At 41.8% G+C, this 25,152-nt stretch overlaps 10 protein-coding genes and 1 non-coding gene across 11 annotated transcripts; 4 read left to right on the top strand and 7 right to left on the bottom strand.

Annotated features, from left to right (window-relative positions):
• Positions 1–7,675: 7,675 nt before the first annotated feature.
• Positions 7,676–8,196, top strand: CLUP02_16542 (uncharacterized protein; the record flags this gene model as incomplete). Its single annotated transcript, XM_049295461.1, has 5 exons — positions 7,676–7,723; positions 7,803–7,895; positions 7,957–7,966; positions 8,028–8,122; positions 8,176–8,196. 5 exons carry the CDS (start codon positions 7,676–7,678, stop codon positions 8,194–8,196), a joined length of 267 nt encoding a protein of 88 aa, XP_049152608.1.
• A 250-nt stretch (positions 8,197–8,446) lies between these two features.
• CLUP02_16543 (PP-loop family protein) lies at positions 8,447–9,658 on the bottom strand (the record flags this gene model as incomplete). Its single annotated transcript, XM_049295462.1, has 1 exon — positions 8,447–9,658. The coding sequence occupies one exon, from the start codon at positions 9,656–9,658 to the stop codon at positions 8,447–8,449; it is 1,212 nt and encodes a 403-aa protein (XP_049152609.1).
• Positions 9,659–10,880: 1,222 nt separating this feature from the next.
• On the top strand, positions 10,881–12,057 carry CLUP02_16544 (60S ribosomal protein L8-B; the record flags this gene model as incomplete). The annotated part of the gene is made up of 4 exons (XM_049295463.1): positions 10,881–10,883; positions 11,153–11,227; positions 11,291–11,800; positions 11,857–12,057. 4 exons carry the CDS (start codon positions 10,881–10,883, stop codon positions 12,055–12,057), a joined length of 789 nt encoding a protein of 262 aa, XP_049152610.1.
• A 178-nt stretch (positions 12,058–12,235) lies between these two features.
• CLUP02_16545 (uncharacterized protein) lies at positions 12,236–14,768 on the bottom strand (the record flags this gene model as incomplete). Its single annotated transcript, XM_049295464.1, has 13 exons — positions 12,236–12,369; positions 12,453–12,576; positions 12,670–12,890; positions 12,956–13,132; positions 13,216–13,307; positions 13,372–13,432; positions 13,494–13,524; positions 13,645–13,849; positions 13,883–14,008; positions 14,087–14,198; positions 14,274–14,326; positions 14,383–14,452; positions 14,516–14,768. The coding sequence occupies 13 exons, from the start codon at positions 14,766–14,768 to the stop codon at positions 12,236–12,238; spliced, it is 1,659 nt and encodes a 552-aa protein (XP_049152611.1).
• A 1,073-nt stretch (positions 14,769–15,841) lies between these two features.
• On the top strand, positions 15,842–16,717 carry CLUP02_16546 (carbonic anhydrase; the record flags this gene model as incomplete). Its single annotated transcript, XM_049295465.1, has 3 exons — positions 15,842–15,857; positions 15,941–16,051; positions 16,116–16,717. 3 exons carry the CDS (start codon positions 15,842–15,844, stop codon positions 16,715–16,717), a joined length of 729 nt encoding a protein of 242 aa, XP_049152612.1.
• A 474-nt stretch (positions 16,718–17,191) lies between these two features.
• CLUP02_16547 (nuclear transport factor 2) lies at positions 17,192–18,042 on the bottom strand (the record flags this gene model as incomplete). Its single annotated transcript, XM_049295466.1, has 6 exons — positions 17,192–17,308; positions 17,375–17,473; positions 17,547–17,618; positions 17,679–17,743; positions 17,848–17,865; positions 18,033–18,042. 6 exons carry the CDS (start codon positions 18,040–18,042, stop codon positions 17,192–17,194), a joined length of 381 nt encoding a protein of 126 aa, XP_049152613.1.
• A 753-nt stretch (positions 18,043–18,795) lies between these two features.
• On the top strand, positions 18,796–19,355 carry CLUP02_16548 (uncharacterized protein; the record flags this gene model as incomplete). The annotated part of the gene is made up of 3 exons (XM_049295467.1): positions 18,796–18,951; positions 19,018–19,064; positions 19,145–19,355. The coding sequence occupies 3 exons, from the start codon at positions 18,796–18,798 to the stop codon at positions 19,353–19,355; spliced, it is 414 nt and encodes a 137-aa protein (XP_049152614.1).
• A 448-nt stretch (positions 19,356–19,803) lies between these two features.
• CLUP02_tRNA319 lies at positions 19,804–19,885 on the bottom strand. Its single transcript has one exon. It is a non-coding gene; the product is annotated as a tRNA-Leu (tRNA).
• Positions 19,886–20,087: 202 nt separating this feature from the next.
• CLUP02_16549 (beta-xylosidase) lies at positions 20,088–21,936 on the bottom strand (the record flags this gene model as incomplete). Its single annotated transcript, XM_049295468.1, has 5 exons — positions 20,088–20,191; positions 20,242–21,081; positions 21,156–21,265; positions 21,474–21,632; positions 21,698–21,936. The coding sequence occupies 5 exons, from the start codon at positions 21,934–21,936 to the stop codon at positions 20,088–20,090; spliced, it is 1,452 nt and encodes a 483-aa protein (XP_049152615.1).
• A 230-nt stretch (positions 21,937–22,166) lies between these two features.
• Positions 22,167–22,256, bottom strand: CLUP02_16550 (uncharacterized protein; the record flags this gene model as incomplete). Its single annotated transcript, XM_049295469.1, has 1 exon — positions 22,167–22,256. The coding sequence occupies one exon, from the start codon at positions 22,254–22,256 to the stop codon at positions 22,167–22,169; it is 90 nt and encodes a 29-aa protein (XP_049152616.1).
• Positions 22,257–23,376: 1,120 nt separating this feature from the next.
• CLUP02_16551 (casein kinase II regulatory subunit) lies at positions 23,377–24,537 on the bottom strand (the record flags this gene model as incomplete). Its single annotated transcript, XM_049295470.1, has 2 exons — positions 23,377–24,249; positions 24,379–24,537. 2 exons carry the CDS (start codon positions 24,535–24,537, stop codon positions 23,377–23,379), a joined length of 1,032 nt encoding a protein of 343 aa, XP_049152617.1.
• Positions 24,538–25,152: the final 615 nt, after the last annotated feature.

A 25,152-nucleotide genomic window follows, 5' to 3' on the forward strand; every position in this document is an offset into this window, starting at 1 on the left:
TAAATATCGAGCTCTTATTTATAAAGAGTCAATTAAATAAGTAAGTATTATATAAATTAAACCTCTATACTAAATATTAATATAATACTTAAGTTATAGATAATAATTTTAAAAATTATATTATTATTTTTAATAGCTCAAATATCCGCACTAAAACTTAAAATAACCGAGGTATTATTATAATATAATAGCTTTAATATACGGCCGGTATACCTAAGTTTTTTTTAATTACTAATAATAAAGTTATGCTTATTATTTTAACTAAAGCCTTATTTATAAAAGAAATTAAGCGGTTATAGGATATAATATATTTAACTTTTTATTTCTTAATATTAGGAATTATTAAAAAATAGTAGATTTAATATAATACCTAATAAGGTATTATTAGTTTTTTAATAATTAGTATTATTTTAAGAAATATACTTATAACGCAATATTATTATACTTACCAAGGTAGCAAAGCCTATTTATATATACCCTATAACGATTTTTATTATATAATTATTTTAAAAGACCTTGTTAAGAAGTATAATATACTACGAGATAAAGTTAAAATATTTAATATTATAAAAAAGATTATTAAGTAAGTCCGGTTATTTAAAAAACATTTTAAAAACGTTTTAAAAACGTTTTAAGAATATTTCTAATCGTTTTTTTTTTTAAATAAAGTACTATTTATACTGCATATACTAAATTTAAAAAAAGCGTTATATATTAAGAATAAAATATAATATACTTCTTTAAACTAAAGAAGATATAATATAATATATATATAAAATTACTTAATAAGATAATATAAATAACTTATAAAAGACTTAATAGGAGCTTATTAGTCTTTAGTAATAAATCTTAATATACTAAAATTCGCATCCTTCGTAAAGACTTATAAATTTTTATTTTTATTTAATTTTATTAAATTAAAAATATTATATATAATATATTAAAATAGTTATAAATAAAACGGATACGTAATTTTCAAAAGAAAGGGGTTAAGAATGCTATATATTTATATCGAATTATTAAAAACGTCCTATTTATAATAAGCTTATTAAATATTTTATTAAGGAATAAGGCTAAGTTATTACTAACTAAATAAAACTTATTTTAGATTACTACCTAAACTTAAAATAATAAAGTATTTTATTAAATATTAATACTTTATTCTAAAGGATATTAAAATAATATTATTTATTATTTTAACGTCTTATAATAAATATAACTATCTTTTATTATTATTAAATAAAACTCTAAAAACTATTATTTAAAGTATTTTTTAAATTCTTTAGAGGATTAATAAACTAAATACGAGTCTAAATACTTTTTTTTAATCTCCTTAACTCTAAAAATTCCTAGCTAAGAATAAGGGGTAAATAATTATAAATATTTATTAAAGCTTGATAAAAATAGACTTTTTATAATATATTATCTATAAATAATAGATTTTTTTATTTTTTAGAGGAAGTTAGACCTTAGCTCTTATATCATAATAATAAAGAAAAGTAAATAAGCGAATATATATAAGTTTCTTTATAAATATAAAAAAATAGCTATTTTAATATTATAATAAGTATATAATATATTTAATATACGTAATAATCTAATACTAACTATATAGTTATTTACTTTTTTTTAAAAATAAGTAGAATAATAGAAGTTTAATAATATAAAGTCGTTTATAGTTAATATAAATTATAAATATATAAAGAGTATAAGTTAACGAGAAATTATCTAGGGCTAATATAGTTAGAATAGTAAAAAAGATATATTATAATACTAAAAGTGTTTCTGAAATATTTTTCAACTTTTATTTTAAAATATATAAATATTACTTATAAAGCTCTACTTTTTATACGGGTTTATATAAATACTAAAACTATAAATATATACTATTATATATTTTAAGTTATATTTAATATCTTAGAGCAAAAGTATTAAGTTTAGGTTTAATAAAAATACGTTTATAAAACCGGCCTTCTTAAAATTACCTTAAATTAAGTAAATATAATAATTAAGGGCTTAGGTAGATATTTTATTAAAAGGTTTAACCCTTAATAAATATAGCTTATATAGGTCTAAAACTATATATACTTATATTACGTATATTTTAAAAGAGGTATTAAAGAACTCCTAAGCGAAAATTATTCTTATAATATAAACTTTACTTATAATATATTAATATCTTTTTTAAAATATTAAATAGTACCTAATTATAACGAGCTATATAATATAATTTATTATAAGTATTATATTTTACTATATATAGCTTATAATAAAAACATTTTAAAAATATTTCGAAAGGGGAAAACGTTTCTAAAATGTTTTTAAAATATTTCTCGTTAATACCTTACTTAATTAATAATAACTTATTATTTTATAAAAAACTTTTTATAATATACTAACTAGGTAAAGTATAAACGAGAACTATATATTATAACTAGGTTCTATAATAAAATAACCAAGGTTTTTTTTAAAAAACTAGTTTTTAATATTTAATAATATAAATATAGTCGAGATCTTTTATTTAGTTTTATATATTTAAACTAGCTAGTATCTCCCTCTATTTACTATAATTAATAAGTACGTATTAATAATTAGCTATTATAAGTATTAACTAACTTTAATAATACTCGTAACTAAGATTAGAATTTAATATCGTAGGATTTCGTAACGTATTATAATTATATTATAACTTTATATCGAAATATTAACATTATAGGCCGTTTTTAATATCTAATATAACGTTAAAGTATATCTAAAATGCGCTTTAATAAATACTTATTAACTATTAAATTAAAAAGAAAAGTAAAAGATCGGGCTAAAAATTTATAAACTAATACTAAAGAACTATTTTATACTTAATAAAGAACTTATAAGGATTTAGTTACTAATTAATAAAGTAGTTCTTAAGATAAGAACTTTAGTAGTTTTAATTTTAATAATTATAATAATCTTAATAATACTCGGTCTTAACGCAGAGTAAGTATTTTATTTTTTAGAGTACTTTTTTTATTAAATAAAAGTCAAAACCCCCCGAGTTCCTTAGTACTTTATAATAGTTTATAAAAATAAGCTACTTAATTATAAACGTAAATAAGCGTAAATTATTTTACGTTTAAAAAATAATAAATAAGGGTTAATAAGATCTAAGAAGATAAAGAACGAAAAGAATAAAAATTTAAGTTTAAATAAGAACGTAAAGAGCGCGAGTTTTTAATAAACTAAGCTTATAAAGAGCGTAAGTTTATTATAAAATAAAATTATTTAAATAGGGTAATAAAAGTAAAAATAGCGCTTAATTAACGAAAATAGAAGTAGGAAATAAGCTAATAAAATAAAAGCTCTTAAAATATTTTTATATTTATTTCTTTTTTAACTTTATTTTTATTTAAATAATTTAAAATATTTCTTTTATAATATTAATATAAAGTATAAATTAATATTTATAATATTTTATTAACTTATAAATAAGAATGTTTTATAGGTTTTTTTAAGTATTAATAAGAAGAGAAATTATTTTTTTAATAAAGTAATTTACTAGAGCCGTACTATATATTGCGTATTAAAAAAAACTAAATATATTACGCTCTATACTTAATTACTAATTAAAATTAACTAATTTGACCGTTATTTCTTTTATTAATAACTTTTAACCTTTTTTTATTTATTTAAAAAGCGAGCTATACTTATTTAAATATATATAAAACCTCTTAGTATTAGCTTATATAAATAATTAAATCCTATATTATATATTCCTTTTTATTAAGGGTTAAGGGGCCCTTTATATATTCCTTTACGTTTATAATATAGCTTATATTAAAGGGATTTTTAGCTCTATAAAGTATAATTTTTAAGTTAATATCAATATACTAAATCTTAATATCCGTATTAACTTAGTTATTTATAGTATTTATATTATTACCTAATTAAATTTTATATTATTAAAAAGTACTTTATTAATTCTTAAATATACTTACGTTAATTATAATAGTTATAGTATTAAGCTAACTAAGGGTACCTAGCTTAAAAAAAGTAGACTTATTAATAAGTATTTTTAACTTACTAATTACTAACTATATACTAAGAAATTCTTATTAAAATAATATTTTAACTAGCTAACTTCTTAATTAGTTATTTAACTAGCTATTTAAATAATAATTTATATATTGATAAGTTTATTTAATAAAGTTATTTAGTAAATCTATTTAGTTTAAATAAAGAGTAGCTTTAGGTAATATTAAAAGTAATAAGAATAAAAAAAATCTTTATAAACTTTAAAAAATAATAAATATTAGCCTATTTAGCCCTTTTTTAAAAAACCTCTACGTTATTATTAAAGTTTAGAACCTTTATAATTAAAAAAGGCTACTTTTAACTATTATAGCCGATTATTATAATTAACTATTATAACTAATTTCTATTATTAACCTTTTTAATTAGTATTATTATATAAATATATTACTTAGCTTATTATTAATAAGTAGTTAAAAAGGGTAGCTTACTTATCCTAAATTATATAGTAGTTTTCGTATTAAAATTATTATATTACGTTAAGCGCGTACTTAGGGTATATTACGTATATTATATAGTTAAAAAATATACCGTATTATATAATTTCTTTTAAAGCGTAATCCCGTTAAAATTAATCTTTTATACTTATAAAGTTAGAAAAAAACTACTATATAAGAGTTAATAAATTTAATATTATAAAATAGAATAAATATAAAGCTTAAGGCTAAATTATTTAATATACCTTTTAATATAATTAGTTTAATAAGCCTAGGCCTATATAAAGCGCTAGTATTTAATAATATAAGTTTTATAAATATGGTTATAAATAATAAATTATTACTAAGGCTTAAGAAAAGAATAAGTAGTTATTATATTACTATTTAAACCATTAGTATAATTAATATAATTATAGCCCTAGCTTTAAAGCCTCTATATACCCTTTATATTATAAATTTACTAAAGTAATTAAAAATATTATTAAAACTATAAGCTAACGAGTAAGGATTTAGACTCGTAATATACGTATTATTATTTAAAAATAGTTTTAAAATCTTTATTTACTTAGTAAAATATTTATAACGCTAAGGCTTATATAAATTAAGAAAAACTAGCTAAATAATTATTAATTATAATATTAATTAACTATTAATAATAATAATATAATAAGACTATATATATATATATATATATATATATATTATTTATTATAATAATAAATATATATATTATTATATAATATTCATATTTAATTATAAATAACTAGTAAATTATATTAAATATATAATTATATAATAAGCTTATAATTTATTAAAATAAGTTAATAATTTATTATTTTATTATTTATTAATTAATTTATATTTATAAATATTATAAAAATTAAAAAGATAGAAATATTTAAAAAGTATTTAAGATATATTAAGGAAATATTTAAAACATATCAAGGAAATATTTAGGAAATTTTTTAAAAACTTTTTAGAAATTTTTAAGAAATTCTTAAGAAACTTTTAGGAAATTTTTAAGAAACTTTTAGGAAATTTTTAGGAAATATTTATGAGTAATATATTATCTACTTAGTATTTATAGCCTTGGCTTCTATTTATATATTTATTATAAATATTTATTTATAATACTACGGTATTTTTAATTTATATAGTATTACTTTAAAAAAGTAAGTAAAATACTTCTATTTTAATAAACTTTTTACTTATAGACTTCTTTAGATTAATTATTCCCTATTATCCTTTAACCCTTAATTATACTTTTTACTTATTTATATTCTTAATAAAGATCTAAGTAAAAGTAGCGGGGTTTATTTAGGAATCCGTTTTATTATTATTAAAATTATTAGCGGGGGTAAGCTAAACTAGCTTATCCTTAACTACTTTATTATTTTAGCTTATTCGCTTAGAGGTTTTAAAGATTTTTAAAAATAATTAATATTAGGTATAATAATATATAAGTATTAATAAAATAACGTATTAAAAATATCCTTATTTAATATAAGTTTAAAATAACGGTATTTATAAAATACTAAGTAAGTTAGCTCGTATATATTAAAGGGAGGGTAGGTTATAAAATTTAATTAAGAGGAGCGTTAATTAAAGAATAAGTTATATTTATTATAACTAATAACGTCCTACGATTTATAAACCTTATAGCTCTCCTTAGGGCCGAGCTTAACGTTTATTTTTATTTAAGTAACGTTTTATTAAAAATAGTTAGTTTTATAAATTAGAAATATTTTAAAAATATTTCTATTTATAATACTATCCTTTTTAAAAGGAATAGTAAATAATACTTTATTATTTATAATAGTCTTAGGCTTTTAGGGAGTATCTAGGGGCATATCCTAACCCTTTATAAATAATATTATTCTAACGTAATATTTTATAAAAAACTATTAATAAAGCTAAAAATATTAATATAAAATAGGAAATAACTTATAAGTAACCTCGAGGTTAATAATAGTAGAGAGGGATCCTTTATAGAAAATTACGGAGTTAATATAATAACCCTCTTTAAAGTACTTTTTAAGTATATTAAAAAACGATTAATAATAGCTATTAAAATAAAAGCTATTAGCCTCTAAGTAACGGTAAGAAATGTCTTTTAATAATAGGATTACTTAACCTTATTATTATAAAAATAAGTAAATAAATTGCGTATTTAATTATAATAATAAAAATAAAACTTACGCCGTTAATTTCGAATATAAGGAGATTTTTAGGCCGGCCCCTTTTATTATTAATATAAGATTTAAAACTATTATTATTATAATAGCGAGAAAGTATTATAGAATTAATTTAGAAATATTTCTAATTAATTATTAATAAATTTCGAGTATAATAATAAGTTTTATAATAAAATTCTTTAGTAAAAGTCGTAATAAAGGGTAGAAGTTTAAAAAAAGGGATATAAAAGTTTAAAAAAGGGACGTAACTTAACTAAGGTAAAAAAAAGGTATAAGTCGGAATTATTTTTTATAAAGCGGACCTTAATTAAGTAGTAGTACCTTAATTAGCTATAATTTATTTCTAAAATATTTCTAACCCGAGTACCCTAAAAAAAAAAAAAAAACGAAGTCTAATTAGTTAAATTTAGCCGGGATTTATTAATATCTAAGTACTTATTATTATGCACGGGACTCTTACCTCAACTAGGGGGGGTTATTATTAGTTTATGTGTAGACTCTAAGACAGTGGAGGTACCTAAGGTAGGTAGGCGCCTCCTACGGAGTACCTGGGTAGCTACCTGCTAGCTACTTGCTACGAGCTTTAATTCGCGAAACGCAACCTTGGGGGAGGAGCTTTTGCCAGGCGTGTCAGGGACGGAAACAATAGATGGAAGGTTCCCACTTCCATTAAATAACTTCCACAGTGACCAATGGCAAGCTGTCGGGACCATTCACAATGCTCAGCCAATCATTCTGATCGCAAAAGCACTGACGCGAACTACATATCACGTGATCCAGAAATAACCAGTCCGAGGGCCCGACGACTTGCGGATTGCTTCCATCAATTGGTCAGTCAATTCAAGGAAGCCGGAATCCAACGACGTCTCCCGTAGACACCGAAGACTACAAGCTGTGTCTCTTGTCGGCCTTGCGACCTCTCGATACATACAAACCGACGAATAACGACGCTCAGCCGAACGGCTATCCGCTACCATGCCCGTTCCTTTCGAAACCCTGATTCCCTATGGAATCATGATTGCTGTAAGAGCTACCTTGTGATTGCCATTGTGCCGGCGCAAGACGACTCCAACCTCCACGATGGAAATTAACGTCGTATTAGATGTTCGGTATCACCGGTACCGGACTGCACGTCATCAAGGGCATTCAGAACGGCGGAAAGAAGCCCCGTTGGGGCTTGGATCAGTGGGATAGGGTAAGTATTCGTGAACTGGCACTCCTTCGATATTCACGTCGCTAACCTCGCTTCCTTACAGCAAAGTACGTGTCCAACCGACAGGAAACATATCCTACTGTTCGATCGAAAGCTAACCTGAAGGTATAACAGTGATGGACCGGGATCGCAGACTCACGGGCGATCTGCGGGGACAGATTGCCAACCACGAAGCGCCTCCGGGCTTCGAACTGAACCACCCCTGGAGAGTATGTATTTGCTTGCGACAGATGGCTGAACATTGGCTAATCATAACGTGCAGTTGGAGAAGCGTATGACATAGAGGATGAGGTTCAACTAGAAACATGTATGCTACTTTGTCTGGAAACCATGGGGGTTTCCACTATTCATCACCCACTTCAGCCACCCAATGAAACTTTTATTTCCTGTTCAATCTCAGAACTACTGCCGCAGTCTATGCGATTGTTGACTTGATCGTGCCGGTTACGTCGAGTGGAGAGGTGGGAGGCGGGCCACAGACAAACATTGTAAATGTCTGCTAGTTCTGGCTTGGGATGAGGATCTTATTATCTCTATAAGCTAATCTGCGCCTTGTTTTTGTTCAGCCCATCCACCAACAGACAGGCTTGACAGATGGCTTGACTAGACATGTAGCCGCATCTTTCACACTTGCCCAATGTCTGTAATGGAGCACTCGGAGTTGCCTGTGCTTGGCCATGTCTCGGTCTGGGCGTCTCAGACGAATTCTGAATCTTCTTTCCAATCTTTGGCGAAGGTGAAGGAGCAGTCGTGAAGTCTGTCTCCTGAGATTTGGTCAGATTTGTCTGGCTCAAGCTTGCATCCAGTTGAGCAATTTCGGTTGCAAGGCCTTTGCTTTGCTGCGAGCCGCAGCCAGCAATGAAGTCATCCTCAGCGACACGGGGAGTGCTTTTGCCGGCGCAAGAGCTGCCTGATGCTCCTGCAACCAGCCGAGCCATATCCTCACCGCTGCGGACTATATCCAAAATAGCACTTGGCCGCACCCGCTCGAGGTTCTTGATCAGGGTGCGAGCAGTTCCACGGAAAGCTTCGGGGCTGTAGATGCATTCGGTACTGAAGTAGTCGAGCTTCTTATGATGAGCATATAGCACAATTTCCTTCTCGTAAGAATACTTGAGGGGCTTGCTGCGCTTGACATCGCTAGTGTCGTCGCCAGTGACGATACTTGTGCTGCGACCTAGCCGTGGCAAATCTCCTCTCAAGAGGTTCATAAGGATGGTTTCAGCCACATCATCTGCGTTGTGGCCGGTGACAACATGTTTAATGTTCAAAATCTTGGCGCCTCGGTCCAGTGCCTGTCGGCGGAATACACCACAATATGTGCAGTTGCCCTTCTTTCCAATCACTTCGACAACCTGGTCCATCGTCCAGCCGTACAGCTCGTCGTACCCCACTATAGTAAGGGGCATGTCGTATTGCACGGCATTTCTCTTGACGGTTTCGAGCGAATCATCTCTATAACCCTTGATGCCCTCATCGATGCTGAGGAGTACAAGGTTCAAGCCGTAGTCATACCTGTCGTTGAGGGTTTTGAGAACACTTGCCAAAACGGTGGAGTCTTTGCCACCCGAAGCCCCGATAGCTACCTGTTCTCCCCGAGAAAACAGTGCGGAAGAGACAATAGTGTGATGTACTTCTTCCTCAAACACTGAGATAAAACAAGCCTTGCAAAGTTTCTGGTGGTTCTTGGGCCGCTTCACGAGAGCGCGTTCGGTCTTGCACTTTGCGCATAGTACCGGTGCCATTTTGATTGTTGCACCACGAGGAAGGAATAAGTAGGTCCCCAGCGATACGAGAGGCGTCCCAGAGAAATAGTGTCGTGTCGGCGGCAGAGGTTTAGCGCCACTTCGCGCTGGAGAAACCGTCGCCTCAGTTGAATCGACGAACTTCGAAATTGACACCCCGCGGTGGATCGGACAGGATAAAATTAAGCTGAACCGGAAAGTCGAGAACGCAGTGAACGTGGGCTTGTGTTTCTCCACGTAACATGTATTCCGGGGGAAGAGTGGTCTAGGGGGTCGGATCAGAAAAGGAATTTGTTGTTGCTAGATCGAAGTTAAGGAAAATTTAAGAATAGCATGTGTCGCCGTGTCGCTTTGATGACCTTGGAGTCATCATCGTCGGTGCAATAGGTACGTACCGCAACGCGGAATTCCGTGCCTGGATCTTCCATCACTTAGTGGGCAAGATACCTACCACACGGGTACTGTCATTTAGTGCAGAAATGGGACGGGAATTTCTCTGTGAAATACTCCTCGTTCGCTTTGCCATGCATTACAATCGTCTGCTCCAGCAACTTTGCATCCCTCCTGAGTGAACCAGGAATAAAAAAGACTGTCAGCCTGGGTTTTATGAGGAAACAAGAGACGAGGATCTTATTCGTATTGATACTGCTGTCTCCATTTTGCATTGCCTGCTAGCTTGCACGCTTGAGCTGCCAAACGGGTAATTACCTATGCCAGCAGAAGATTGATTCAGGATGGGCGTAAATACTTGTCGTGGGTACTTTAAGAGTCGGTCCAATCGTGGTGAACAAGACGACCAACAATCAGGTGCTCGGGTCTCTGTGAACTATTTTGTCTGGCGCAAAAGTGACATTCCATCATCCCTCGTAGTGGGGTCGACTACCCTGTCGTCACTGTTAAGGCTGTTCCGCGCACTCCTTTGTTAAAGTACCTACTCCGTACCTACCTAACTTCAAGCCTTCAGGTCACTTATCGTCGGAAAGCGATCATCACGTGGAGATAAGACTAGCGATGCGGGTTCCCCACCTGCAGTACGGTGCAGATAGGTACGCGACCATGTTGTAAATGTTCTTATCGGGTACCCACCCTATCTTGCCCTAATCCAAATTTTTCGCGCCCACACCAACAACGTCTTATCCTCGTCTCCCGAAACTTGTGTTTCTACATATTGACCTTCTCTTCATCCATCCCCGCCAAAGGCAGTATCACGACAACCGACAAAATGGTGAGTACAAATTGAACGAAGACGACTTCATCTGCCCTCGAGGCCAATCTCCATCCAGTTTCGCTGCTATGCGAACTGCGATTTTCCGTCTCGGTCGTCGGTCCTTAGCTAGCTTGCTTGCGGGGACGGGCCGTTGATGATGATTTGGCTGGAAAGGATGGTGAAGTGTTGGATTCACTTCCAATGCTCCTCCGTCCTTCTCCTTAGAGTTAAAGGAAGACACAAGTTGATTTGAACAATTCACTGATGTCTTGCTTTCTCAATGATAGCCTCCCAAGTCCGGTAAGAAGGTGGCTCCCGCCCCTTTCCCTCAGGGAAAGGCTGGCTCCAAGAAGGCTCCTAAGGTCAGTACATATTCTCTCCATGATTGCGCGCGCAGTCCCATAGATGGCTGACAATGATCGCAGAACCCTCTCATCGAGCGCAAGCCCCGCAACTTCGGCATCGGCCAGGACATCCAGCCCCGTCGCAACTTGGCCCGCATGGTCAAGTGGCCCGAGTATGTCCGTCTTCAGCGCCAGAAGAAGATCTTGAACATGCGCCTCAAGGTCCCCCCTGCGATCGCCCAGTTCCAGCACGTCCTCGACCGCAACACTGCCGCCCAGGCTTTCAAGCTCCTCAACAAGTACCGCCCTGAGACCAAGGCCGAGAAGAAGGAGCGTCTCGTCAAGGAGGCCACCGCCGTCAAGGACGGCAAGAAGAAGGAGGACGTCTCCAAGAAGCCCTACACTGTCAAGTACGGTCTCAACCACGTTGTTGGCCTGATCGAGAACAAGAAGGCTTCCCTCGTCCTCATCCCCAACGATGTTGATCCCATTGAGTTGGTTATCTTCCTCCCCGCCCTCTGCCGCAAGATGGGTGTCCCCTTCGCCATCATCAAGGGCAAGGCCCGCCTCGGAACCGTCGTCCACAAGAAGGTATGTCTATTCGGTTGTCACAGATGTTGTTGTTGCGGCTTACTGACTGATCATAGACTGCCGCTGTCCTCGCTTTCACCGAGGTCCGCTCCGAGGACAAGAGCGAGCTCTCCAAGCTTGTTTCCGCCATCAAGGACGGATACTTGGAGAAGACTGACAGCGCTCGCAAGCAGTGGGGTGGTGGTATCATGGGTGCTAAGGCCCAGAAGCGCACCGAGAAGAAGCAGAAGGCTCTTGACAACGCCATCAAGGTCTAAGATGGAACAATACCCGGACTACTTTAGTGTATTAGGAGACTAGGCCACTGGAGGCTATCGGATCATAAAAATTTGGCATGGCGTCGGGATTATTCTATTGGGTTTCAAGTTCATGCTTTGCTCTCATGACATGGTGACCTCCCGACCCTTTTACTCCCAATCCGACATGTCGCTTTCTTCAATCCTGCACAATTCTCAGCAATGATGTGAAACTTGACAGTTCGTGGGTTGTAAAGATACCGGTGGCTAAGTCTTTTTGCAAATAACTCAAGCCCATTACTGTAAGGAAATTAAAGACTACTGAAGCCCTTCCTGTGGATTGTGGAGTTGTCAAGTCTTATCTGATGGCAGTCTGCCATGGGCTCACGGCGCAGTCATACAAAGGCCAAGTCAACCCATTATTATGACGGACGGGTATGTCCGTCCATGGATGCCGTAGTCATACTCTGTATTTACCGAAGGCCTTTCTCTCAAAAGTCTTGGCAAGTCGCATATGGCGAGATGCGACAGCGTGAGATACTACAGGACCACTCTGTAGAACGAGTGTACATAGTAATTAACAAACAACCAGCTATAGTCGGCTGTGGGGTTGATCGACGACAGGGGTCCCACAACTTGATGAGAAACCCAGAGAGAGGCGCAAGGGTCCAAGTGCGGTAGTGCTCCAGATCGACCATCGAAATACCGTACGATGATGCAAAAATTTGGGTTCCTCAACAGAGTGCCAAGAACCAAGTCTGAGAACATGCTCTCATTATAGCTGCGGTATGGTAACCTGAGGGCCTCTGCACGCGTGCAACGCTGAAGAGCTGCTGCACGCCAAGCCGGTAAACCTTGTGGTGCATTGCGCGTTTTGTATTCTGGGCTGAGCAATCTTCCCAGATTGGTAAATACAGACAGCCCTGTTTCTCGCTGGCTCTTTCTTCCTTCACGTCCGCAACTATCCTCATCCCGCCCGCTTGTCGAATGTTCGTGGAAGACGGCGCATTCCATGATTGTCGGGCGACCTGGACCGGATGCAGACCCGGGGCCAGCTTTACATTTGTTGTGTGCTTTGCCGTCTCAGGCCCCGAAGCTGCAGGTATTGTAGGAATGGCCCCGGCCCGGGTTATCTATGGGAGAGGCCCCCTCCCCCCTTTTTTTGTTCTTCCCTCAGACTCCAAAGTCGCCGTGGCCGCGATATCGAAAACGTTCTGAATTTCTTGGCATTCGTGTACCCATATGCTTCCACTTCGGGCACAGAGATGTCCCTGTCCATCCAAAGAGCACGACTGCGAGTGCGACCCGAGCTCTGGACGTGCTCAGCCTATTTACAACTCTGCGTAGGTCAGGTTGACTTTTGTCTCTTCATACGACCGGGCCATTGCCCCGGCGGCTTATAATCTGTGTGGGGTGTAAAAAAAAGGTAAGCCTACCTATGAAGAGGAGAGGGAAACATGAGGGAGTGCCCGCCCGGCACCTATCACGCTGTCACGCATACATTCAATGAGAGCTTACATTGGCTGGCTAAACTGCTTTAGGTTAGTAAGCAACCACCAAATACCGTTCTCCTCTTCCAGAAAGCTTAGTTGCATTTCTCTTCCTCACTGGTTCTTCCTGTGAACCAAGAGTTTCCTTGTGGATTGATGAGCAACTGGTCAACAACTTCGACTCTCGATACTCCTTCTCATTGGTAAACAGTCCTGTCTGCATTATGATTGAGATAGCGACATGAACCCAATCTGTCAGATCACCGTCGATCACACCGTGGAGATCAGCGAGGGAAGGATTGGGATTGCGAAGGATGCCTTGCCTTTACGGCAGTGTTGTGAGGGATGACACTGACAAGCACTGTTTCACAGCCGGGAGTCGCTCTTGGTTCAACTGTTTCCCTATGGCTTCTGGTAGCCCCAAAGACAGAGAGCATGGATCATATTCCGCGCGCATTAGAGACGGAAGGTTCACTATGGTACTGCCCTTGTCTGTCAAAGGGACAGTTCAACTTGTCAGCGGCTCGGTCAGATTCTCCACGACCCAAGTGGGCTGGAACGGAGATAAGTGCCCGACCGACGGAGATGGCCGGGCCTGACTGATCATCGCACGGAGACGGTCCTTCAGCCCCCACTCGGTGGCCGGAGACAATAATACACTGCGCGCCCTCGCTAGCGTTTTCAATCGATTAGATTCAGTCCGATTCTGTTATACACAACCGTCCATTAAAGAATAGCAGCCAGGACATATGCCGTGAACACTGGCCATGCTTTCCATTGCCATGCGGACACCGCACCGCCTCAGGGTGGTGGATTAGCCGGAGGCATAGCGCAAACGTCCCAAGTCACAGGTCACAACCCCGAAATAGTGCGCATCGCAAAGACGTGACCGGGGTATGGTGTCTTCTTCCCAAGTTTCCCTCCGTCTTTCTCTCCCGTCTCCCATTTCCCCTCCCCCCCACCCTATTTCTGTCTTCTGCCGTGTGTACTTGTCCCTGGTGATGCCCGGGGTGTGGCACCGTCAATCTCTGGGGCGACTCGTCCGAAAGTCTTGGCTCTGTCTGGCTCTGTGTTTGGCTCTGTCTCCAGGTGCGGAGAGCTCTCCACCAAATGGTCACGGTCATGGTCCCGGCCAAGAGGATTGCGGGTGGTACCCGGGGGGTGTTCCGTCTGTCTGTGTCTCTCTGCTCTCGTCTCATGCATCAACTCCATGTATGGTAGCGCCCAAGTATGTATCGCCATACTACTTATAATATCCTCCATGTCTCCCCCCCCGCGTGCTCATGGCCTTACATCTTATGATATCTGCATGTAGCCTACTGCAGGATCTCGAGTCTATTTCGCTTGCCCACTACGTTGTCTGATACTACCATTCTCTCAGCTCAGCTTGATCTTGAAGCTCATTTACATTGTCTCAACAACACCATCTCTCATTGGATCAACCATTCCCTCGGCGCTCCCTCTCCAACTCAACCACAAGTCTCTGCTCATCTCAACGCAAGTTTTCTGGAATAGGTTGGTTCGCCCTTCACATACCACACTTTCTCACACACACATTCTCTCTCTCTCTCTCTCTCTCTCTCTCTCTCTCTCTCTCTCACATACTCTCCTTCACTCAGCTCATTGGATCGTCCCTCTTTCCCCTCTATCTATTATCATCCTTGCTTCCTTCGCTGAAGGCTCGGAATCTCTTTGCATATGCCTGTTCTCGTCACGCATCACTAGCTCAATACATCTTGCTTATACTCAAGTGGCACGACCAGTCCGCGAAAACCCCAGGTTACACTACGGCATTCGGCGTTGGCCAACACCACCACCACCGTCCCCTTCGATCTCAGACTCCAAAGTCCCTCCCAACCAGCTTAACTCGCATACCGTCGGCCGAGACAGGAAGTCACTTGTCATACATTCGATTCTGCGGCCTTGTGTTCCCACCTACGTCGACCCGGCATCCTACCTCGTAGCCAAGGACGTTCGACAACTTTGACGTCTGTCGTGCTCTGTGTGTACAGTCAGAAATCAGCTCCTCCTTTCCAGTAGTGAACCGGCCCGGCTTCTCTACCTCGCAGCAGAAACGAGCGTCAATCAAGGGTCTCATATATCATTACTATCTCTGCAGCTGGGCAGGTCTCAGCCAGGTTGCCTGCACACAGCATCCGGACACAGGAGCAACACGTAATACTTTCCTGCTTGCACACTAGAATCAGCTATTGCGTCCTCCCGACTATCGACCGAGTCGTAGTCGAATTCATCTAGATACCCCGCAGCGTTGCTCTTACATTGAGTCCGGCTGCGTCAGTGTACATTCGATCACAATGGCTTTCCATGACCGTAAGTACCCGACAATCTCACCTCCCTGGGCAAATAGTCCTACTTCAAGACAACATGCTGACATTCCATCGTCATGGATAAAGAGAACAAGTTCCTTTATGCCCTGAGCTCTAACCAAGCTTGGGCTGGGTACAAATCACACCAGAATCCTGCTTTCTTCAAGAACCTTGCCTCGGGGCAGTCGCCTTCAATCTGTAAGTTCATCTGCAATGCCAGCGTCCTCCTTAAGCTCTGATGCTAACGCATGTCGACACAAAGTGTGGCTAGGATGCTCTGATTCTCGTGTTCCCGAGACAACAATCTTGGGTCTCCAACCCGGCGACGTCTTCGTCCATCGCAACATCGCCAACATCGTAGCCCCCACAGACATCAACACCTCGGCCGTCATCGAGTACGCTGTTGCCCACCTCAAGGTTAAGCACGTCGTGCTCTGCGGTCACTCAGCCTGCGGCGGTGCCAAGGCGGCGTTGGGCGACTCCCGTGTCGGAGGCGTGCTCGATACCTGGCTCACTCCCTTGAAGACAGTCCGCGCTCAAAACGCAAAGGAGCTCGACGCCATCAAGAATGAGGACCACAAGGCTGTCCGTATCGCAGAGATGAACGTCGAGACTGGTGTCAATGTGCTCATGGCCAACTTCACCGTTCAGGAGGCTATCAAAGAGCGAGGCATGACTGTCCACGGCTGCATCTTCGACATCGCGAGTGGCCGTATCCGCGACCTTGGGTTCGGAACCATGGGCCCGGGTGCCACTCGGAACGGCATTATCAAGAACGGAGGTGGAGAAGAGGAGATCGTCCGCGGTCAACACGCTCAGCTCGTGTTCCGTGACAGCGGAGACGCCCACATGCAGGTCCGTTGAGGGTGGAAAGAACGGCAAAGCGATGATGATGTAACACCAATGGTGCCGTCTAGACACGGTGACCACTTGTCTGAAGATAGCCTTTGAGGGGCGATGTTTGATTTCCAACTTCGGGTTTCCATTCTTGTACTGAAATTTATGCGAGGCGCAGGAAACGGAATGACAGGCAAAATCAAGGCCACAAAGTCATACAAAGATATCAAGGGGCGTAATAGGTCTTTGAGTTCATGTGATAATAATAGGGGTATTTTCCCAGTTCTCTAAAGAGCCATGTATGAACAGAGCCGTCTTGGGATTCCTGGAAACGTGAAATGGTATCCTTGCCAACGTGCTCGCCTCAACCCGGCGTAGATTCATGGGAATGAGAAATCGAAGGAGACAGAGATTCTTTTATCCTGCCCTAAGCCATGCCCAGTCCCTTGAAATCAGATATTAAGCCTCATCAAATCGTATTCTCCTAGAGTGCGTGGAGAATTATGCACCGTAGACAAGCTTGAAAATGTCGTTGTAGACGAAGTAACTGCCAGAGGCAGGATCACGCAGAAGCTGGAAAGCCTGAGTGTAGTTCATGGGGCGCTGCTCCTCATCGACCTATTTTTCTTGGGTTAGATAAGAGTTGCAACGGTAGAACAGCCGCAGGGCATGTCATATACGTACCAGAAGCTGGCCAGTGACGAGGATGATAATGCCGCCATCGGCGGTGGGCTGGGCGTCGAGGGTGGTGACCTGGTGCTTGACCTTCTCGAAGGGCAGGGACTATTGCAAAGGGGTCAGTGAGGGGACTGCAGGCGGCGCATTGAATTTGCGCATTCTCATTGGGAGTACACACGGTGAGCTTCTCAACGATGGAGTTGACACCAAGGGAAGAAGCAGACTCGAAAGTCAGCATAGAGTGCTCCCGCTATTATTATTATCGTTGTCAGTGAATGCCCGGATGACTATGTAGCAGTAGATTTCTCACGTAGAGGCTGGCAAGTCCCTTGCGGTCCGAGTCGAACTGGTTGTAGTAGAACTCGATGAACTGCTCTGTTTGCGTTGTGGAGGCCGTCAGTGTCTTCTTTGTCGAAGAAGGGCAAGCAAACGGCATTGCGGTGCGGGCTATCTCGGCTATCGAGTATGGAAACACTTACTTGCGATTTCCTCGAAGTCTGCGAAAAGGCATCGGTTAGCTATCTATCTATTTTCTTGGTCTGATGAAGCGCAAAAAAAAGGACGAAAACATCATGGAGATGCGGGGCAGCACACAGAGCGAGCGCACGCGCAAAGACAACAGCTACAGCAGTGACGGGGACGGTTGAGTGCACATCTTACTTACTGTTCGCCATTTTGTCTGATTTGGAAAAGGGATAGGTGTGTTGAAGACGAGGGGGTTTCGGGTCGGAAGGAGGGGTCGGTTTGTTTACGGTGGGTTTGAAGCGATCGAGACTTTTGTCGGAGGAGAGCTTTCGCCGGTCGCCAGGCTGAGCAACGAAGGAGGGGTGGTGGGCAAAGAGGGGGGACTAACACAATCGAATGGCAGGGGCGCGGCGCACAGCACACACGCAATGGAAGGCGGGAGGCTAAGGTACCTTGCCTTGTGTGCTTGGGCACTTGGTCACTGTGGTCAGGTACCTAACGTCACCTGTCGGGCAACTTCCTGGTTTTAGGCATAGGGCAGTGCCTACCTGGTCTTTGGGTTTGGGTGCCCAGTATTAATGGTGGGGTTCTGGACTTCTGACACCTGTGACCTACTGGGCAACCGCTTCGACTGTCAGCATGCGATTGTGCAAGTGTTATGTGGTAGATACTGGCATAAATAGCGGGGTGATTCTTGTTTCGAGGGATAGATGCAGCTAAACAGTTCTTGATGGGGAGCCGCCATCTGCCTAAGGCTCAACTCAACTGTCTCCATCATCTGAAGTAAGCGAGCCCGTTCCGCATGGGCCGTGCACCACCGAGACCTTGACTACAAAAATCTTTTCTGTCTCTCTCCAGTCGCGGCTTTTTCCCTCACTTCGATATAAAGGACGAACCAAACCGAGTATCGATCTCTTTTGAGAATCTCAATTGTCGACTATATCAGAGTACTCAAATCGTTCATGGTATCTCCTGCGCATCCTGCCTTCAGGCGACACGAGGGCTTTACCTCGGATTTTTACTCACTTCACTACATTCTGTTCACAGAATTTTCCCTGCTCGGTAAGCATTTGATCTCATTTTTTCTTAACAAATATGACCCCATCGCGGGTTGCTACGTTGATGATCAACTCTTCCATTAAGAACGGCCAACAGAATATACTATGTTGATTCAATTTATCAAGCTCAACAGTCTGAATGTAGCTTTGAAGCAAAACTTAATCAAGCGCTTGTTAGCACGAAAGCACTAGCTAACCTGGATATCAATAGATCCCTTAACCTTCACTTTGATTGATGAACCTGCTAGATTAGGAAGGACTGTACCATGTACACCCATGTAGAAACAATGAACATGGACTACGAGAATTACTGTCTGTTTGAGCATGCTGGCCTGTTGTTTGGTGATATCTTTCCTTCATCGTCTTCCGAGTTGCTCGACGAGCGACATGGAGTGCTGCTCCGAGGACGTGGAGGTGACTCTCACGTCGGACCAACTGCTCGTTGGTCGCGAGCGGCTGAGTGACTCATGTGTGCCGAAGCGTCAATCTCGAATAAAGCCAGGGAATTGCAGATGCTCTACTCTTGTCTATTGCTTCTTAATGACGTTAGCAGCCTATGCAAAGAAAGTGTCGACACTCTCTATGAGCCAGCTCCTGCCATCCTTATGTTGAACATACATCTAGACGTTGGCATGCCACACTGTTTCCTTAAAAAACATATCATGGAGTAGTCCCACAATCGTGACCATCGCGGCCGCTAGAGAACAATATGGGCAAGGTCGTACTTAACCACCCCATATACTCAAATCGGAGGCGGTCAAGAGACCAAAATAGAACATCCAATCCTTCAAGGTAGGCATGGGGTACTGTAATGTCCCGGAATAGATATCATTGTGAACGTTAAGGGGAATATAATGTTTTCGGCCCCCAGGCATGTCATACCTCGATGATATCTCCATCAGCAAAACTTAATGACAAGAGTGGGATTCGAACCCACGCCAATTACTTGACTAGCACCTGAAGCTAGCGCCTTAGACCGCTCGGCCATCTTGCCGTTGTTATTGTAATTTGCCAGTGAAAGCATATGATTCACCAGGTCAGTTTGCTGGCGTGAATGTGTACTCGCGATCTTGATCACCGAAGAGAACGAGAGTTTGGAAAGATTGCTGTGTACAAGGACCAGTACAGAGAATCTACTTGTAGCTTCCTTTTTAAACATATCCAACTTTTGAAAAGTCCGATCTGATTGGTGATTCTCAATCTCTGAACTGCACCTCGGGGGTGTAATTCCAGTTTGAGATATAAGCAGGCGTATTTCCTGTCCTCCCGTTGCTAGTCGAATACACCCCGAGGAATACACCTGTTGAGCTATCAGCGAAAGCTTTGATTCAGAAAGAGAAAGCGGCATACCTGTGAAACCCCAACTAACCGCATCGTTGGAGGCGTAGAGAAGAGTCTTGGTCTGGAAAGCTGACCCAGCTGGCCCAGCAGAGAACGAGTAATGTGTCATGTTGACAGCCCGAATCTCCAATCTGAGTGGTTTATCAAGCCAGTCCTCCGGTACTGGTGCCACGATATCAGTGGGAACAGCAACATACGACATAGCTCGGAACCGAAATTGAAGCTTGAGATCAGTCGGATTTCCCCCCGTCGTCAAATTCTGGCCAGGGAAGGCCTGCGTACTTGCGCTCGCGGGCAGCAAGACAACGCCGAGATCGAGGTGATGGTTCTGCGTAAGAAACACCGTAACCCCGGCCTCTTCCTCCTCCTCGGTTGGTTGGAAGTCAAGCTCGACGCTATAAGAGAAGAGCGTGTCTTGCTGTCTTCTTCCAATGAATGTCTGGCCATCGGGACCCGCGTAGTTCCCATTTAGAGCGGTGAGGTTGAGTTTGGAGGGTATCAGACGTAAGCTGTTGGGCTTCTCAGGCGGTGAAACTATGTATGAGCTTTCGATCGGATACCGCCAATACGTGAAGTGAGCTGGAAGGGTCGAATTCGGAGAGAAGTCAAACGCGTCGCCTTCAATTTCTCCCAGTGAGATCCATGGGCTAGCTTGGTTAGCAGAAGTCTTCTTGAGAGGGAAAAGATGTAATACGTACCCGGGGCCTTCAATATCCATATTCTCAAGCGGCATCTCCCAGCCACTCATCTTCCCTTCGACGGGGGTAAAGTATGGCCATTTCCCCTCGTTCCACGTCACCGAAGTCATGACAGTCTCTCGGCCCATTGGAAAGTTGCGCCATTCTGACCCTGATCTCGTGCCCAAGGCAACACACCACCTGGTTCTCATTAGCTACCCGAAGTACAACGGTGGAGCTCCTTACCAATTCCCAGAGGCATCTTGAAATAGATCTGCGTGTCCGACAGTTTGAACTGATCTCCGTTAGCCTCGTCTGGAGAGCCAACTTGGAAAGAGAGCACTCTTTGCGCTTTGCTAACAATAATTGGTAGTATTGGCGTTGGTCAGAACAGGGTTCAATGGACTTGACTGATACGGGCCACCAATACTCTTTGAGCGGGCCATCGTGACCATATGGCCAAGCCCAGTGCCGCCTTTCAACTTGCCATTAGCTTTCGGAGCCTCCAGGATGTTCATTTGGAATCACCTTCGGCAGCCAGAAGATAGTAGTAGCCATCTTTACGATAGATATGTGGTCCTTCGGGTGCCTGTTCCCATGTCAGCCCTGAGGAAGTCTCCAGAGGACTCATCACAGACCATGCCGCCTGTGCCATTCCAGATAGTTCTCCATTCGCCGACTTTCCCGGTGTTGAGATCGGCCTCCGCCTGTTGAATCCACGGTCTTGTATCGTTTCAGCGTTTTTTTTTTTTTCCTCCGAGGGTCGTTCTCATTTCCATAACACATACCCGATCTTCCAGGCGTGGGCACCATTGATGTATGTCTTACCATCATCGTCCCAAAATGGCTCTGTATCGTATCCTTCAAACTCAAAATGTACCGCGTCGGTCCAAGATTCCGGATTAAAAGGATCTTGCGCCTTGAAGATAATCTTGGACCCGAGAACTGAGTTAGATGAGTCAAGGAGAAGAACGTGGATCGGATCATACGTTGTCCCACCGCGAAGCATCTGTCGCGTCTCTATCATCGTCTACAAGAGTCGTAACAAGCCAAAACGTATCATCGTGATAGCGCAGTGTCGGTGCCCAAATACCACTGAATTCTGTCAGGCGCGGCAAGCTTTCTTCTACCCCGAGAGACTTGCCTTGTGGATCGGTTTGTCTCAACAAGTCGAGGGAGCTGTTCTTCCCTGTTCAAGACGTGCCCTAGACCATGTTAATGAAGTATTCACCCTCACAGGTCATTGAAACATACCGACTAGCTTCCAATTCTGCAAGTCTCTACTAGCATGGAGTGGTATACCCGGGAATGCATTGAAACTAGAGGATGCGCAGGAGAAGGTATCATTCCACTCAGGGACAAATATACAGCTAGGATCTGGATGAAATCCTGGGATTATTGGGTTATAAAAGGTCGAGTTAGATCCCTCTGACACTGAAAGCCACATCAGCCACACGGCCAATGTTACAAGTGAAAACATAATGTCTACTATAATGCAAGTGACATGCCCTTCTCTCCAAGATATGACACTCAGTAGTTACATTCGAGACTAGATGGGCGACTTATAGGCGAACTAGAAGGCCATGGTAATCGCATCAAACATGCTCGGGATATCTGCCAACGAACAAGCCTAGCTCGAGTCCCCGCATCGTCGGTACAGGGTGACATCATCCGGGTAAATAGCAGGCATAGGATAAATGAAGAGAGGCTCGATCGTAGATTTGTCTAGCATTCACCCGGGGCCGTATAGTCCTCTCATCGAATATATTCTGCATGGGTTTGTGGGTCTAGGAGGATCGTCTGGGGCATTAAGCATGATGGCGATCCGGGAAATACGCGACCGGGAGGAGAGGAGCAGGTGGGAGGAGGGGGCGGGGTGAAATGGAGAATACCAGGCCAGTGATACGTTACTAGTATGCAGGGCAAGGAAAGAGGCAACGTGGACATCGAGAAACTGACCCCATGGGCAGGATGTGGTTTTCACGGGGGCCATCGCTACCTACAAGGAGATCTGCCGCCGAGCCGTTGTGTAGAGGTATTGTCTCCATGCATCGCGACGAGAGCGAGATGAAGAGTCGTTGTTTTTGACCGTCGAATTGCATGCAGTCTATATTCTGTGTGTCCCGAGGCCCAGAAATGCAATGGCCGTCGCATTCAGCCTATACAACAGGCACCATTGCCTGCAAAAGGAGTTGAAACCAGAGTTCGTGTAACGGCATGAGTTGTTTACTTCAGTAATGCATCTCCCTTAGCAACGCCGTGCCTCTTTCATCAACGGAGATCGGGGTGTGCCTCCTAAACGCCATCTACCTTATGCAGAGCAGCCGTATTGACCGTCTCGCTCGATCTGCACCGACATCTTTCTCTCCCTGGCCTGTTGCCTCCATCCTGGCGCGGTGCCACACTCGCCGCCCAACCTTGGAGGACTACCGGTCCCATAAGTACGAATCGTTTTCCAAACCAAGTCCTAAAGCTCCGACTCTGCACCGTTCGTCTCCACTGCCATCGGGCTGCCATTCTGCGCCTGGCGTTGCGTTGCACGGAGGCGCGCATTGCCAGGAGCACGGCGACGGGGCGTAGGCCGGCCGTTGCCGTTCAAGTTCTCCTCGTCATCGTCTGAATCGGGGTGTCCATCCGCGTACAGGCGCGCCTCGTCCAGTTCGGTCATGCTATCCGGCCTGTCCCTCAACCACTGCATCCGAGGGCCTGATTTTGCAATCTCGGAAACGCGGAAGCCGTAAATACGGGGCTCATATATACGTCCAGCGCCCAGGCCCGGTGCAATGTTCTTAGCGTACATGCCATTGATCATCTCGAGCGAATCATCGTTAATACGAGCGCCGCCGCTGCTGAGAACCTCGGCCCCACGCTTAGTGAGGTCGTATTCCGGGAATGTGAGGAGGAAGAGGGCGCCAAAGGTACGGCCGAAGAAGGCACCGTCGACGGTTTGGAAACGGCTGTTAGGAGGGACGTAGACGTCGAGGCAGGAAGGGCAAAACAGCTTCACGGTGTCTTCGCCGGGAATATCAGAGAGACCGACAGGGAGTGTTCTCGCTTGATCGCAGTTGGTACGGGGGCAGCAGCCGAAATGGCCCAACTCATACTTCTCGCTCATCTGTTGAATGCCCGCCCTCGAGCAAATGAATCGCTGATGAATCAAGCCGTAAAGCATCTCGGAGGAAGACTCGATAACACTTAGGTCGCTAGCCATGCGGCTATGTTGTCTCCGGTCGTGTCTGGGGCCGAGTCGGTCTTGATCTCCCGAGTCGTTCTCGTCTTCGTCTTCATCCTCCTCCTCCTCTTCGTCCTCGTCCTCTTCAGGCTCCACATCAAGGATCATCTATGCAGGTCAGGTCAGCATTGACGTCTATCGCGCAGCCTGGGGGCTGAAAAGGTCGCTTGAGCTCCCAATCTCCAGAAGAACAAAAGAAAAAAGAAAATCTAAGCGAGAAAGAGACAGCCTGCGTACCTCGAGTGCCTCCTTGTACATCGCGACCTGATTCTGCAGGCCAGTGAGGTTGAAGTCATCCTCGATGAACTCCTCAGAAACCTCAGCGAAGTATTCATGGCCAAGGAGAGAGCAAAAGGAAGATATCCAAGACTCCGGGGCCCCCGAAGAGGTGGACATGTCGTCGAGGTAATCCAAGGTGATGGTATTGACGGGGTGTCGTTTAAAAATGGGTTGGGTTGCGACGCGGGCAAGCACGCGCGATACAGTCGTCGGATGGAGGACAGCGATGGTCTCCGAACAGCTGCTTTGGATATCGATGGTCTCCCAGCAGGGGCGCAAAGGTGGCGGGGTAGTTGGGGGGCGTGACGGGTCAAGTGCGGCGCATGTCGAGCGCGAAGGACGATGGGGAAGTTCCGAGATCGAGGAATGGTTTCGCGAGCGGTCGGATGTCGTGTACTGAGCAGACTTGAGTTGCGATACAGAGAAATATTTCCCCGTCCTTTTTTTCTGGCGGCAGGGGAGAGAAGCGGTATTTGGAGCCTCTCAGCAAAAGCTGTAGTTGTGGTGGGTGGGCTGTGGACTGCGGTGCCTCACGAAGCCCAGCCCGCTGAGATTACGTCCAATCACTTTTCTGGTCTGTGCGCACTCCATCGGTCCTTCGGTGAGCGGGCCTCTAGTTGTTCCCTTCGCCGATCTTCTCGGTGAGGGTACTCCTTCTCGCTTCCACTGATTCATTGCTACTCACCGAGACGTATGTGTCTAGGTACGTAGCCATGTCAAATCAAGTCGAAT

Source organism: Colletotrichum lupini, chromosome 9 (genome assembly GCF_023278565.1).
Source record: "Colletotrichum lupini chromosome 9, complete sequence".
Classification (NCBI taxonomy): domain Eukaryota; kingdom Fungi; phylum Ascomycota; class Sordariomycetes; order Glomerellales; family Glomerellaceae; genus Colletotrichum; species Colletotrichum lupini.